At 43.5% G+C, this 16935-nt stretch overlaps 2 protein-coding genes across 2 annotated transcripts; both read right to left on the bottom strand.

Moving 5' to 3' along the window:
• Positions 1-3583: 3583 nt before the first annotated feature.
• On the bottom strand, positions 3584-7176 carry LOC139374803 (uncharacterized). Its single transcript, XM_071115947.1, has 3 exons — positions 6681-7176; positions 6177-6307; positions 3584-5970 (listed from the first exon to the last, which is right to left on the bottom strand). The coding sequence occupies exons 1-3, from the start codon at positions 6955-6957 to the stop codon at positions 4843-4845; spliced, it is 1536 nt and encodes a 511-aa protein (XP_070972048.1). The 5' UTR covers positions 6958-7176; the 3' UTR covers positions 3584-4842.
• Positions 7177-10121: 2945 nt separating this feature from the next.
• On the bottom strand, positions 10122-14283 carry LOC139374805 (uncharacterized). Its single transcript, XM_071115948.1, has 3 exons — positions 13794-14283; positions 12654-12784; positions 10122-12480 (listed from the first exon to the last, which is right to left on the bottom strand). Exons 1-3 carry the CDS (start codon positions 14068-14070, stop codon positions 11356-11358), a joined length of 1533 nt encoding a protein of 510 aa, XP_070972049.1. The 5' UTR covers positions 14071-14283; the 3' UTR covers positions 10122-11355.
• Positions 14284-16935: the final 2652 nt, after the last annotated feature.

Below are 16935 nucleotides of genomic sequence, written 5' to 3'. Positions count from 1 at the left end.
CAATTTAAATAAAAAATCTTAACTCTGCATTGTTGGAAAAGAAACAGTAAGTAAGCATTTCACTGTTAGTCTACACCTGTTCTTTACAAAGCATGTGACAAAATTTGATTCCATTTTTTTTTCTCCTCTGTATATGGAAGAGATGCCTCCCCTTAGTGTCTCTATTCCACGGCTCCCGCCATCTCTGCACAAACACCGTCCATATCAGGCCTTTTGCCTCGCTCATTGGAACTGTAACGTCCACATCCCCACTCCTAAAACGCCTGTTTAGCCAGAACATCAGCTGCCTCGTTCCCCTCCACCCCCACATGGGCTGGGACCCAAGTAAATCTTGTCTGTATACCCATCTGTTTCACTCGGCCATGGGTTTGTAGTACCTCATACAGCGGATCTTGTCTGGTGCTGCGTGAGCTAAAGGACTGCAGACTTATCAATACTGATGACATGCGACAGAGCAAACTACTACTCTGTCCGGATTCATATTCTGAGTCCTTGTGCCTGTATGCTATCTAAACTTTCCAGTGATATCCTGGCTGCCGAACCATACGCTATACTGCCAAGGTCTATCGCAGATTGAATCAGTGGTACATACATTGTCCTCAGTGAGGAACGCCCAGCCCCCCACTCCAACCCTGTCAGACAGTGCATCACATTCAGAACCTTCAGAATTTTCCCACCACTCTCTCAATGTATTCTGCCCAGGTCAGCCTAGTGTCAAAGTACACCCCTAGGAACCTGAAGGCTCCCAGCCTCTCCAAGTTTCTCCCATACAACCTCAGGCATACCTCATCTCCAACCTTCCTCATGGTAAAGAACATCGTCTGACTTCTCTACAGATAATCTGAATCCCTACTTTAATGACCACCTCTCCACCTCATCTATATCTTAACTGTGTATGATACATTTCTTCCACTAAGCCCCATCTGCAAATAAAGACCTTCCAATAATCTGGCCTACCTGAGAGTAAACATCATTGATATTGATTGAGAACAAAAGAGGACTAAATCACGCTCCCCTGCGGTGTACCGTTATCCACCAAGTAGCTGCCTGATAGATATTTCCCCACCCTCACCTGGAGAGACCTTCCAAACAGTTGACCGTTCTACACCCATAAGGTCAAGCTTGATTAGCAACCCCTCCTTCAACATCATATCATACGCCTTCCACATCAAAAAAACACCGCCACAACCACCTCTTGTTGACCTGGGCCTTCCTGACCTCTGCTTCTAAGCAGAGCACTGGGTCCATAGTTCCCCTTCCTGAACCCACTCTGATGTGGCGATATTAACTCCCTGTTCTCCAGGAAGTAAGTTAGTCTCTCCGTAATCATACGTTCCATAATCTTACATACATGAGATGTTAGGGCTATTGGCCGATAGCTTGTTGGGTTTCTGGATTGCTACCACTACTGCCTCCTTCCAGCTGGCCGGTAATTTCCCTTCCTCCCATACTCAGCTGGCCGGTAGTTTCCCTTCCTCCCACACTCAGCTGGCCAGTAGTTTCCCTTCCTCCCACACTCAGCTAGCCAGTAGTTTCCCTTCCTCCCACACTCAGCTGGCCAGTAGTTTCCCTTCCTCCCACACTCAGTTGGACGGTAGTTTCCCTTCCTCCCACACTCAGCTAGCCAGTAGTTTCCCTTCCTCCCACACTCAGCTGGCCAGTAGTTTCCCTTTCTCCCACACTCAGCTGGCCGGTAATTTCCCTTCCTCCCACACTCTGTTGTACAGGCCCAATACATTATCCAGCGCCTCATCGCTGAGATGGGCCAATATGACATAGCAAACCTCATCTTTCCCAGGTGAAGTTAACCCAGCCTTGCCTATTGCTGTCTTCATATCTGCCATGGTAAATGGTGCATCATTTACATCCTGTCCATCACTCCAGGTTGCTCCTCTCCCGTTTTCTCTCCCCCTTCTTTGATAAATTAGCTGAGCTCACTTCCTTAAAATACAGTATTCACACCCCTGGATTTTTTCCACATTTTGTTGTGTTACAGCTTGAATTGAAAATGGACTACATTTAGATGTTTTATCACTGGCCTACACACAAAACCCCATAATGTCAAAGTGTTTTCCGAAATGTTTACAAATTCATGAAAAGCTGAAATGTCTTGAGTCAACCCTTTATGACAAGCCTAAATAAGTTCAGGAGTAAAACTGTGCATAGCAAGTCACATAAGTTGCATGGAGTCACTTTGTGTGCAATAATAGGGTTTAACATGTGTGAAGTTATTAATTACACTTTAGATGGTGTATCAATACACCCAGTTACTACGAAGATACAGGCGTCCTTTATAACTCAGTTGCCGGAGAGGGGGAAAAAACGCTCAGGGATTTCACCATGGTGAGTTTAAAACAGTTACATAGTTTTCTCTTATCACAGCCCTTAAACTGAGGATGGATCAACAACATTGTAGTTAGTCCACAATACTAACCTAATTGCAGAGTGAAAAGAAGGAAGCCTGTACAGGTTAGAATATTCCAAAACATGCATCCTGTTTGTAACAAGGCACTGAAGTAATACTGCAAAAAGTATGGCAAAGCAATTCACACACTGTTTTTGTCACATCCGTCGTAAGGAGGAGACCAAGGTGCAGCATGGTATACGTACATTCCTCTTTATTTTAGAATGAACACTGAACAAAATGACCAAACGAAACGCTATACAACTAGTGCAGACAGGCAACTATACATAGACAGAACCCACAAAATACCCAAGGGAATATGGCTACCTAAATATGGTCCCCAATCAGAGACAACGATAAACAGCTGCCTCTGATTGGGAACCAATTCAGGCCACCATAGACATACAAATACCTAGACTTACAAAAAAACCTAGATATACAAAAAAACCTAGACAATACAAAAACTAACATACCCACCCTAGTCACACCCTGACCTAACCAAAATAATAAAGAAAACTAAGATAACTAAGGTCAGGGCGTGACAGTTTTTTAAATTCAAAAGGTATGTTCCTACACTTAAGACAAAATGTATCAAGACCTGACCTAATACCATTCAGACAATAGTTCACAGTGGGCTCACCTCAGTGAGATTGTGTGTTGTCCTGTGCTGCTCAGCCAGTTCCTCTGTGGGTTCAGGAGGAGGTATAGTCTGGTTGTCCTCCATGACCATTGTCCCCTCAGGGTTCCCCAGACCCTCCTCACACCCACCTCCTTCACCCGCATCACCTCTGGACCCCCCTCCTTGAATAGAGAGGTGATACAGATTACGGACACACTCCCTCAGGTATGTACACACAGATAATAAACACACTTTCAACATGGAGTGTTTACCCATCCCCACCACATGAGTCCTGTACTGTAGTTATAGAATGACTTCCTTGTTGTTAAACCCATCATGGTGGACATAAATATGATGTTGTGGGTAAATGAGTCAGCTATGATAAGTCAAAAGTAATCATCAGACAAACCTGACTATACTATATTGACGTGTACAGTAGGTGTTTGCTAGTGTGCCGGTATGCATATAACGTGCAGTCGTGCTTATGCAGAATAGGGTGAGATCAGATGCGATGTATATTAAAGATCATCTCAATGATAATAAAAAAAAGTATTAGAATATTTTTTTGGTTTTTATTAAACAAACTCATTTGAAATACAACATATGAAAACCACCACATGTCTCCACTACAAATCTGCTTGATAAATTGCATTCATTTTATCAATACAAGTGTCTTGGGGGAAAAATTAAATAGTTGTATGGAAGTAATGAAATAGGCATTTAGCCTACAACGTTCAAGCACAATATAGCACCTTATAGAAATTAAGTAGTGCCTTCAGAAAGTATTCACACCACTTGACTTTTTCCACATTTTGCTGTGTTACAAAGTGGGATTAAAATTGATTTAATTGTGTTTTTCTGTGTCAATGATCAACACAAAATACTCAAAGTGGAAGAAAAATTCTAACACTTGACTTTTAAGATTGAAAAAAATAACAGAATATATCTTATCTTTAGATAAGTATTCAAACCCTGAGTCAATACATGTTAAAATCAAACACACTATGTAAGACTTTTTAGGCTTATATATGCCTCATACATTGAGTGTACAAAACAGACACCTTCCTAATATTGAGTTGCGTGCTCACCCCCCCTTTTGCCCTCAGAACAGCCTCAATTTGGGTATAGACTCTACAAGGTGTCGAAAGCATTCCACAGGGATGCTGGCCCATGTTGACTCCAATGCTTCTTATAGTTCTGTCAAGTTGGCTGGATGTCCTTTGGGTTGTGGACCAGTCTTCATACACATCGAAAACTGTTGAGTGTTAAAAATCCAGCAGTGTTGCAGTTCTTGACACAAGCCAGTGCGCCTGGAACCTACTTCCATACCCCTTTCAAAAGCACTTAAATATTTTGTCTTTCCCATTCACCCTCTGAATGGCACACATACACAATCCATTTCTCAATTGTCTTTAACGCTTAAAAATCCTTCTACCGGTCTCCCCCCTTCATCTCCACTGATTGAAGTGGATTTAAGTGATATCAATAAGGGATCATAGCTTTCATCTGATCAGTCTATGCCATGGAAAGAGCAGGTGTTAATGTTTTGTGCACTCAGTATATATCACACAATGTCTGGATGCAATAAACTACCCAGCAATATTCAACACTGAAATCTGTTACTCTCGTTGTGTCAAATGATATTTTCTGATAACAATAATGAAAATTAATTGTTGTCTTTAATGCAGTGTTTGAACTTAACATCAGAAGCTACTGAGATGAATTGTTGCTTTCTATGTTATAGAGCGGAATGTTTTTTCTGCTGGTGGTAGCTCCCGTCTGAGAACCTCTTCCAGGAGAATCTCTTCTCACAATGGGGTCAGCTGTAAGATTTCTCCCCTGTGTGGACCCTCTGGTGTCTCTTCAGGTGACCAGCCTGGGCGAAGCGCATGTGACACTGGGTACAGCCAAAGGGTTTCTCCCCTGTGTGGACCCTCTGGTGCCTCTTCAGGTTGCCAGCCTCAGCGAAGCGCATATGACACTGCGTACAGCTGTAGGGTTTCTCCCCTGTGTGGACCCTCTGGTGGATCTCCACCTTCTGGAGGCAGCTGAAGCCTTTGTTACAGAACATGCAGAGGAACCGTTTCTCTTTACTATTGCCTGATGTTGCTCCCCCTCCCCTCCCCTTGGCCCTTTGGCCCTTTGAGTTCAATACCTGATCGAAAAGGACGTGATCGTGTGAATCGGAAGGTCCCATCGACGTGGACACTGACTCGCGATCCCTGACCGTGTGTAAAGGAGAGTGGGTCGTGACATTTGGATTTGTCTCCAAACTTTCCCTGTAATCTAAGAAATCTCTGCCTTGTGAGTATCCTTCTCCTAAGTGAGTCTTGTCTACATTCCATGTCAGAGGAGCGTCGCCCTCCACTTTCACAGTCACCTCATCTACGACCAGACCCTCCCCTTTCTTATCTAGGCACCCTTCAGAGTATACACTACTACTGTACCGGTTCCAGTCCCCTCTAGACAGATCAGTATGTGTCTCTAAACCCAAGGATATGTTGCCAGGGTCCATCTCTGTAGTGTAAGAACAAGACGGATCATCACCAGCAGTGTCTAACATTTCACCATCTCCACGGGAATGAACCATCCTCTGGCTCTGGTGAAATACAGGTAAGTAATCTGTGCCGGGAGCAGGAGGATAGCGCAGTGGCCCCCTCCCCAGTCTCTCTGGGTCTGATCTGTGGTCAGATCCTGTGCGTAAGAGCCTGTGTGTTACAGTTAAAGTATCCGTGTCTGTCTCTGACTTGAGGACGGCGTTCTGCGTTCCACTGACCTCCGTGATTCTGTGTCGGGTCCTGGGCGGCGCTGGGGTGATGGTGGGGGGGTCCTTTGTGGCTACATGGGGCTCTACCACCGCTCGAGTCTGGGTGTCTCTGCTGTGCAATGGGTCCTCCTCTCTTTCAGACCTCTCCAGCTTGACCCCAGGACCTGCAGCCTCTGCAGACTGGCACAAGAAGAGGGGAGGTTATTACTGGTACATGAGTTGAATTGGATAACAATGTTGTAGGGAAGTCTGACAATCTCCCCTATGGCAGATACATGAGGATGTACATGTAAGACAGTGAATACCTGAGGGGAGCCTTACTGAAATAAACGGCCACATTTGATTTACAAAGTAACTAATATTTCATGCAACACTATTCCACTGACCTCTATCATGATAACGTGCTGGGTTGAGGTTCCAATCCCCTCATCAACAGTGATTGGTTGGTCATCTTTCCATGTTTTGTGTGCTGCTGGCTTCACACAGCTCCTGTGGCCTCCAGTGAGATTTCCTTCACCTGAGAGATTGATGGGGGGGGGAAGAGGTGCTTAGGTTAGCTACTGTCAATGCTTAATATACACTATTGACACAGATGTAGGTAAAACATTTAATAACTTCTTGACATACAATTGATTGATTATGTTCCATGCATCACTTTGTTTTCATTGAGTAAATAATGGGAAGTGCAGTAAATCAAGAATTTAGTTAGAATAAAATATTAGGTCGTTCCATTTAATTTCAATCATATTTTGACTGCACACCTTTTAATTTGGATCAAATATTGCATAGTATCCAAAAACGGACCAAGATCCAATTCTGGTTAACCACATCGAAAGAGACAGAGGGCACCGGGGCGACAGTCCCCGCACCCTCTGCCTTGCAAAATGTACCTCTTGCGGTTCCTCTGTATCGGTCGGAGATCTTGACACTACTGGGACGAATGGCGAGGACGCGCTCTCGCATTGTCCTCTCAGCGCGCTCCCGTGCCACCTTCAGTTCTAGTAGTTTCCTCCGCAATGACCTGTTTTCTTTCTGGCTTTGATTTATTTCCATACGAAACACTGCATAGTCGTCATCTACGAGTTTACAGATATTTGCCACGGCTGCATTCGCTAACACCTCCATGATGGAGGCTATTTGAGTGTGAAAAACCACACAGTCAGCCATTGTTAGCTAACGTTAACGTTTGCAGCTAGTTTACCTAGACAATATCAACCAAGTCCTGTCTCCAATGCAAATTTAAGACTACCTGGTGCAAGTATGTGATGCTATGCAGTTAAATTAGTAATATTTTGAGTTCCATGGCGTTAATAAATGTATAAATAACAACAACAAACCGCTAACGTGAAAATGTTAAATGGTCAATGCTTACTTCCGTTTACTACTACTTCGGTGAGGTTTTGTGGCGAATATTAAGCAAAAGATGCATTGCCGCCACCCACTGGACGGGGTGAAAACATGCACAAGGTAACATTTTATTCCGTTATGGGGAAGGGAAAATAACATTATTCAATCTACAAAAATGGTACTTTTGTATAATTTTGTTGCTAGTAGTTCTGAAACTAGCATGCACGGGCAACATTTTTTCCCCCGAAAATTGCGTACTGCGTCGCATGTCCAGATATGTGCACCACGTCATTTCTCTATCTCGCTATCTCTCTCGTGTCCACTGAGCCATTGGGCCAACCCTGCAACCTCATTGGAAAATGGTGCGAGGGGCTGAAGTACATTTGCTAGAATTTGGATTGCCAGGGGGCTGGCCAAGGTGGGGGGGGGGGGGGGGGGGGGGGGAGAGAATGGAACAACTTCAAGAAAACAGTCACTTCCGTGGCAAATTGAAGGAAGGCAGTAATTCTGCACATAAATTATGCATGTATGAACTACTCATTGACACATCCAGCCCAAAGCGGGAGGTTTAAACAATACACTACATGGCCAAAAGTATGGCCCTTCAAATTAGTGGATTCAGCTATTTCAGCCACAACAGTTGCTACAGGTGTATAAAATCGAGCACACACCCATGCAATCTCCACAGACAAACATTGGCAGTAGAAGGGCCCGTACTGAAGAGCTCAGTGACTTTCAACGTGGCAGCATCATAGGGTGCCATCTCTCTAACAAGTCAGTTTGTCAAATTGCTATGGAACATCATCTGATTAGGCAATGAGGGATTGCTATGTGCTGCTCAGCTGGTTCCTCTGTGGGTTCAGGAGGAGGCGTAGTCTGGTTGTCCTCTATGACCATGGTCCCCTCAGGGTTCCCCAGACCCTCCTCACACCCCTCCTCCTTCACCAGCAGCACCTATGGACCCTCCTCCCCCTGGAAGAGAGGTGATACAGATCACACAGACATACACTCCATCAGGTATGTACAGTGCCTTGCGAAAGTATTCGGCCCCCTTGAACTTTGCGACCTTTTGCCACATTTCAGGCTTCAAACATAAAGATATAAAACTGTATTTTTTTGTGAAGAATCAACAACAAGTGGGACACAATCATGAAGTGGAACGACATTTATTGGATATTTCAAACTTTTTTAACAAATCAAAAACTTAAAAATTGGGCGTGCAAAATTATTCAGCCCCTTTACTTTCAGTGCAGCAAACTCTCTCCAGAAGTTCAGTGAGGATCTCTGAATGATCCAATGTTGACCTAAATGACGATAAATACAATCCACCTGTGTGTAATCAAGTCTCCGTATAAATGCACCTGCACTGTGATAGTCTCAGAGGTCCGTTAAAAGCGCAGAGAGCATCATGAAGAACAAGGAACACACCAGGCAGGTCCGAGATACTGTTGTGAAGAAGTTTAAAGCCGGATTTGGAAACAAAAAGATTTCCCAAGCTTTAAACATCCCAAGGAGCACTGTGCAAGCGATAATATTGAAATGGGATGAGTATCAGACCACTGCAAATCTACCAAGACCTGGCCGTCCCTCTAAACTTTCAGCTCATACAAGGAGAAGACTGATCAGAGATGCAGCCAAGAGGCCCATGATCACTCTGGATGAACTGCAGAGATCTACAGCTGAGGTGGGAGACTCTGTCCATAGGACAACAATCAGTCGTATATTGCACAAATCTGACCTTTATGGAAGAGTGGCAAGAAGAAAGACATTTCTTAAAGATATCCATAAAAAGTGTTGTTTAAAGTTTGCCACAAGCCACCTGGGAGACACACCAAACATGTGGAAGAAGGTGCTCTGGTCAGATGAAACCAAAATTGAACTTTTTGGCAACAAAGCAAAACGTTATGTTTGGCGTAAAAGCAACACAGCTCATCACCCTGAACATACCATCCCCACTGTCAAACATGGTGGTGGCAGCATCATGGTTTGGGCCTGCTTTTCTTCAGCAGGGACAGGGAATATGGTTAAAATTGATGGGAAGATGGATGGAGCCAAATACAGGACCATTCTGGAAGAAAACCTGATGGAGTCTGCAAAAGACCTGAGACTGGGACGGAGATTTGTCTTCCAACAAGACAATGATCCAAAACATAAAGGAAAATCTACAATGGAATGGTTCAAAAATAAACATATCCAGGTGTTAGAATGGCCAAGTAAAAGTCCAGACCTGAATCCAATCGAGAATCTGTGGAAAGAACTGAAAACTGCTGTTCACAAATGCTCTCCATCCAACCTCACTCGAGCTCGAGCTGTTTTGCAAGAAGGAATGGGAAAAAATTTCAGTCTCTCGATGTGCAAAACTGATAGAGACATACCCCAAGCGACTTACAGCTGTTATCGCAGCAAAAGGTGGCGCTACAAAGTATTAACTTAAGGGGGCTGAATAATTTTGCACGCCCAATTTTTCAGTTTTTGATTTGTTAAAAAAGTTTGAAATATCCAATAAATGTCGTTCCACTTCATGATTGTGTCCCACTTGTTGTTGATTCTTCACAAAAAAATACAGTTTTATATCTTTATGTTTGAAGCCTGAAATGTGGCAAAAGTTCACAAAGTTCAAGGGGGCCGAATACTTTTGCAAGGCACTGTACACACAGATAATAAACACACTTTCAACGTGGAGTGTTTACCCATCCCCACTACTTTTGAGTCCTATACTGTAGTTACAAAATGACCTCATTGTTGTTAAACCCATCATGGTGGACATAAATATGTTGTGGGTAAATATGAGTCAGCTATGATAGGTCAAAAGTCATCAGACAAACCTGACTAAACTATTTTGACATGTACAGTAGGTGTTTGTTAGTGTCTGGGTTTGTGTTGGTATATTTAGTAAGTGTATATTAGTTATAAAGTGTTCTTCGGTGTATGTAGAATAGGGTGAGATCAGATGTGATGTATATTAAAGAGTCTCAATGCAAGTCTTAGAAAAGTCCCATTGTTTTTATTATGTTTATTAATAATTTTAAACACACCATATTAAAACCACACATGCACATGTCTCCACTACAAATCTGCTTGACACACTGCATTCATTTTTTCATTAAAAGGTTATTCGGGGGGAAAAAATGCAGTTGTTGAATGGAAGTAATGAAATAGGCATTTGTGAACATCATTTAGCCTATACAGTACTAACAATATATCACCTTTACTTATTCCACATTTTGTTGTTACAAAGTGGGATTAAAATGGATTTGTCTTTTGTTTTAACGAAACAAAATACTCTAAATGTCAAAGTGGAAGAAAAATGTAACATTTGTAAAAGAAAGTGAAAAATAAAACTAATCTTCATCAGATAAGTATTCAACCCCTGAGTCAATACATGTTAGAATCAAACACATTACGTAACACTTTTTAGGCTGTACAAAGTGTGTACAAAACATTGACACCTTCCTAATATTGAGTTGCCCTCAGAACAGCCTCAATTTGTTGGGGTATGGACTCTATAAGGTATCGAAAGCATTCCACAGGGATTCTGGCCTATGTTGACTCCAACTCTTCCTACAAGTTGGCTGAATGTCCTTTGGGTAGTGGACCATTCTTGATAGACACAGAAAACTTTTGAGCGTGAAACATCCAGCAGCGTTGCAGTTCTTGACACAAACCGGTGCACCTGTCATCTACTACCATACCCCTTTCAAAGGCACTTAAATATTTTGTCTTGCCCATTCACCCTCTGAATGGCAGACATACACAATCCTTATTTAACCTGTCTGCTCCCCTTCCTCTACACTGATTGAAGTGGATTTAAAAAGTGACATCAATAAGGGATCAAAGCTTTCACCTGGTCAGTCTATGTCATGGAAAGTGCAGGTGTCCTTAATGTTTTGTACACTCAGTGTATATCACACATGTCTGGATGCAATATTCTACCCCAAAATATTCAACACTGAAATCTGTTACTATGGTTATTCCAAATGATATTTTCTGCTGAAAATAATGAAAATGAATCGTTGTCTTTAATGCAGTGTTTGATCCAAACATCAGAAGCTATGAAGTGGAATGGTTTTTCTGCTGGTGTATTCTGAGGTAGCTCCTCTCTGACAACCTCTTCCCACAGTGAGTACAGGCGAACCGCATTTCGCCCGTTTGGCCCTTCAGGTGCATCTTCAGATGGTGCTGGCTGGAGAATCTGTTCTCACACTGGGGTCAGCTGTATTATTTCTCCCCTTTGTGGACCCTCTGGTGTCTCTTCAGGTGACCAGCCTGGGCAAAGCGCATGTGACACTGGGTACAGCTGAAGGGTTTCTCCCCTGTGTGGACCCTCTGGTGCTTCTTCAGGTTGCCAGCCTCAGAGAAGCGCATATGACACTGGGTACAGCCGAAGGGTTTCTCCCCTGTGTGGACCCTCTGGTGGATCTCCACCTTCTGGGGGCAGCTGAAGCCTTTGTTACAGAATATGCATAGGAACCGTTTCTCTTTACTTTTGCCTGATGTTGCTCCTCTACTCTGTGCCTTGGCCTTTTGGCCCTTTGAGTTCAATACCTGATCGAAAAGGATGTGGTCCTGTGAATTGGAAGGTCCCATCGACGTGGACACTGACTCGCGATCCCTGACGGTGTGTAAAGGAGATTGGGTCGTGACATTTGGATTTGTCTCTAAGCTTTCCCTGTAATTTAAGAAATCTCTGCCTTGTGAGTGTCCTTCTCCTAAGTCAGTCTTGTCTACATTCCATGTCAGAGGAGCGTCGCCCTCCACTTTCACAGTGACTTCATCTACGACTACAACCTCCCCTTTCTTATCTAGGCACCCTTCAGAGTATACACTACTACTGTACCGGTTCCAGTCCCCTCTGGACAGATCAGTGAGTGTCTCTAAGCCCAAGGGCATGATGCCAGGGTCCATCTCTGTAGTGTAAGAACAAGACAGATCATTGCCAGTCTCTAATGCGTCACCTGAGTCCCGAAGGGAATGAACAATCCTCGGGCTTGGGTTACTGTGAAGTAAATACTCTGAGCCGGAAGCAGGAGGACAGCCCAGTCTCCCCAGCCCCAGTCTTTCTGGGTCTGATCTGTGGTCAGATCCTGTGCGTAAGAGCCTGTGTGTTACAGTTAAAGTATCCGTGTCTGTCTCTGACTTGAGGACGGCGTTCTGCGTTCCACTGACCTCTGTGTTTCTGTGTCGGGTCCTGGGCGGCGCTGGGGCGATGGTGGGGGGGTCCTTTGTGGCTACATGGGGCTCTATAGCTGCCCGAGTCTGGGTGTCTCTACTGTGCCATGGGTCCTCCTCTCTTTCAGACCTCTCCAGCTTGACCCCAGAACCTGCAGCCTCTGTTTCTGCAGACTGACACAAGAAGAGAGGAGGTTATTACTGGTACACGAGTTGAATTGGATTACAATGTTGTTGAGGATGTACATGTAAGACAGTGAATACCTGAGGGGAGCCTTACTGAAATAAACGGCCACATTTGATTTACAAAGTAACTGTAATATTTCATGCCACATAATTACACTAACCTCTATTATGATAACTTGCTGGGTTGAGGTTCCACTCCCCTCATCAACAGTGATTGGTTGGTCATCTCTCCATGTATTGTGTCCTGCTGGCTTCACAAAGCTCCCGTGGCCTTCAGTGAGATGTCCTTCACCTGAGAGAGTGATTTCGGGAAAAGAGGTTAGGTTAGCTACTGTCAATGCTTAGTGGTATGTTTTACACTATTGACATGTTCTAGAATTGGCAAGGATATAACTTCTTGATATACTATTGATTGATTATGTTCCATGCATCCCAGTTTTCAATGAGTAAATAATAGAAAATGCAGTAAATCAAATTAGAATATGATATTGTGTCATCCCATTTAATTTCAATCATATTTTGACCGCAGAACTTTTCATTTGGACTAAACTTGTATACATATTTGCCCATGATAGAAGTAGTCGGATATTAACTGTTCTGAGAAAGTAGCTGATTTTACCAAATTTTAGACAATTGACGTTAAATGGTAAAAAAAAAAATAATAATAATAATTGTTATTTAAAAAAAAAAATGTAATAAACAAATTATAAAATACTTTAACAACCCTGTTTGTAAGCTTTTAAATTATATAAAACTCAACAATTTATCTTTTCCAGTGATGAAGACATAGATGTCTCATGGTAAGGTGGGGTATGCAAAACGGGACGGGTCGACTTTGAGCACATCGATCTCCTAAATGTTTTGGTATTCAGGTCCAAAAAGTTACTTTCTGACCACTTCTACCATGAGCAAACATGTAGAGAAAGTTTTGTTCAACTCAAATGGGGTGTGGTTAAAAAAGTGATTGAAATCAAATGGAAAGACCCAATATCATATTCTAAACAGATTCTTGATGCACGACATTATCTATTATTAACTCACTTAAAACAATGTGATGTATGGAACAAAATCAATCGAGCTATAAACAGAATGGTTTTGGTTAAGCTCATTTGGGGGGAGATGTGGAACGACCCTATTGTGTCTTTGGGCAAAATAACTAAGTAATCAGGTGAATTATTGCATTCTAACTATCCAAAAACTGACCAAGATCCATTTCTGATTAACACACATGCACAAAGGGGAACGGGGCGACAGGCACTGAGCTATATGAACCGAGACAGCCTGGGCCTTGCAAAATGTACCTCTTGCCATTCCTCTGTATTGGTCGAGGATCTTGACACTACTGGGACGACTGGCGAGGACGCGCTCTTGCGTTGTCCTCTCTGCGCGCTCACGTGCCACCTTCAGTTCTAGTAGTTTCCTCCGCAATGTCCTGTTTTCTTTCCGGCTTTGAGTTATTTCCAAACGAAACACTGCATAGTCGTCATCTACGAGTTTACAGATCTCTGCTACGGCTGCATTCGCTAGCACCTCCATGATGGAGGCTATTTGAGTGTGAAAAACCAAACAGTCAGCCATTGTTAGCAGCTAACTTTACCAAGACAACATCAGCCAAGTCCTGTCTCCAACGCGAATCAAATACTACCTGGGGCAAGTATGTAATGCCGTGTAGTTAAATTAGTAATATTTTGAGTTCTATTGATTTAATAAATGTCTAAATAACAACAATATAACCGCTAACGTGAAAATTGTAACTGGTCAATGCTTACTTCCGTTTACTACTTCTTAGATGAGGTTTTGTTGCGATTTTCACGCAAAATGTGTTTTGCCGCCACCAACTGGATAGGGGTGAAAAAATGCACTAAATTATATTATGGGGAACGGAAAATAACATTATTCCACACAAACTACCAACATTTTACAAAAACTAAAAAAATCCCACCAGTCATTCAAAAACTCAAATACCTTGCTAAGGCTCTGGGAACTGAGAGGGTGAGACAGTACTACATTCCAACTGGCACATTATGTCATTATGATGATATATAATTGTCAGTTTAAGATGTCTTTTTTTGAGAGAAAATGTGTACTACATCACATATGTCCAGATATGTGCACCACGTCATTTCTCTCTCTCTGCTGTGTCCACTGAGCCGTTAGGCCGCACTGCAACCTCATTGGATAATGCTGTGGGGGGCTGAAGTACATTGGTTAGAACTTGAATTGCCTAGGGGCTGGCCCAGATGGGGAAGGGAAATGTAGAGAAAATGGCTTAGCACAACTTCAAGAATACAAATCAAATGTTATTTGTCACATGCGTTGAATACAGTGAAACGCTTACTTACAAGCCCTTAAACAACAATGCAGTTTTAAGAAAATACTCCCCAAAAAGTAAGAGATTAGAATAACAAATAATTAAAGAGCAGCAGTAAATAACAATAGCAGGGCTATATACAGGGGTTACCAGTTCAGTCTCCTGCGGTGGAAAAGGTTTTGTCGTGCCCTCTTCACAACTGTCTTGGTGTGCTTGGACCATGTTAGTTTGTTGGCGATGTGGACGCTAAGGAACTTGAAGCTCTTAACCTGCTCCACTTCAGCCCCGTCGATGAGAATAGGGGATGTGCTCTGTCCTCCTCTTCCTGTAGTCCACAATCATATCCTTTTGTCTTGATCACGTTGAGGAAGAGGTTGTTGCCCTGCACCACACTGTCAGGTCCCTCACCTCCCTGTAGGCTGTCTCATAGTTGTCGGTGATCAGGCCTACCACTGTTGTGTCATCAGTAAACTTAATGATGGTGTTGGTGTGAACAGGGAGTACAGGAAGGGACTGAGCACGCACCCCTGAGGGGCCCCCGTGTTGAGGATCAGCGTGGCGGATGTGTTGTTACCTACCCTTACCACTTGGGGTAGCCCGTCAGGAAGTCCAGGATCCAGTTGCAGAGGGAGGTGTTTAGTCCCAGGGTCCTTAGCTTAGTGATGAGCTTTGAGGGCTCTATGGTGTTGAACGCTGAACTGTAGTCAATGAATAGCATTCTCACTTAGGTGTTCCTTTTGTCCAGGTGGGAAATGGCAGTGTGGAGTGCAATAGAGTGTATCATCTGTGTACCTGTTGGTGTCTTATGCAAATTGGAGTAGGTCCAGGGTTTCTGGGATAATAGTGTTGATGTGAGCAATGACAAGCCTTTCAAAGCATTTCATGGCTACAGACATGAGTGCTACGGGTCGGTAGTCATTTAGGCAGGTTACCTTAGTGTTCTTGGGCACAGGGACTATGGTGGTCTGCTTTTAACATATTGGTATTACAGACTCAGACAGGGAGAGGTTGAAAATGTCAGTGAAGACACTTGCCAGTTGGTCAGCGCATGCTCGGAGTGTACGTCCTGGTAATCCGTCTGGCCCAGCGGCCTTGTGAATGTTGACTTGTTTAAAGGTCTTACTCTCATCGGCTGCGGAGAGCGTGATCACAGAGTTGTTCGGAGCAGCTGATGCTCTCATGCATGTTTCAGTGTTACTTGCCTCAAAGCGAGCATAGAAGTTATTTAGCTTGTCTGGTAGGCTTGTGTCAGTGGGCAGCTCTCAGCTGTGCTTCCCTTTGTAGTTTGTAATAGTTTGCAAGCCTTGTCACATCCGACGAGCGTCGGAGCCAGTGTAGTACGATTCGATCTTAGTCCTGTGTTGACGCTTTGCCTGTTTGATGGTTCGTCGGAGGGCATAGCAGGATTTCTTATAAGCTTCCGGGTTAGAATACCGCTCCTTGAAAGTGGCAGCTCTACCCTTTAGCTCAGTGCGAATGTTGCCTGTAATCCATGGCTTCTGGTTGGGGTATGTACATACAGTCACTGTGGGGACGATGTCCTCGATGCACTTATTGATAAAGCCAGTGACTTATGTGGTGTACTCCTCAATGCCATTGGAAGAATCCCGGAACATATTCCAGTCTGTGCTAGCAAAACAGTCCTGAAGCATCTGCTTCATCTGACCACTTTTTTTATAGACCGAGTCACTGGTGCTTCCTGCTTTAATATTTGCTTGTAAAGAAGGAATCAGGAGGATAAGAGTTATGGTCAGATTTGCAAAATGGAGCAATCAACAGTTGCTTCAAAACTGGGGATTTCGTGGCTAATTGAGGTAAAACAGTAATTCTGCCCATAGATTATGCATGTATGAACTACACATTGACACATGGACAAAAGTAGGTCCCTTCAAATTTGTGGATTCGGCTATTTCAGCCACATCCGTTGCTAACAGGTGTATAAAATCGATAGACAAACATTGACAGTGGAATGGCCTGTACTGAAGATCTCAGTGACTTTCAACGTGGCACTGTCATTGTGGTACCGGAGCGCCAAGTCTAGGTCCAAAAGACTTCTTAACTGCTTCTACCCCCAAGCCATAAGACTCCTGAACAGCTAATCAAATGGCTACCCAGACAATTTGCATTGTCCC

Source organism: Oncorhynchus clarkii, chromosome 19 (assembly GCF_045791955.1).
Source record: "Oncorhynchus clarkii lewisi isolate Uvic-CL-2024 chromosome 19, UVic_Ocla_1.0, whole genome shotgun sequence".
Classification (NCBI taxonomy): Eukaryota; Metazoa; Chordata; class Actinopteri; order Salmoniformes; family Salmonidae; genus Oncorhynchus; species Oncorhynchus clarkii.
The sequence above is the reverse complement of the archived record's forward strand: the minus strand, read 5'-3'. Positions and strand labels throughout refer to the sequence as shown.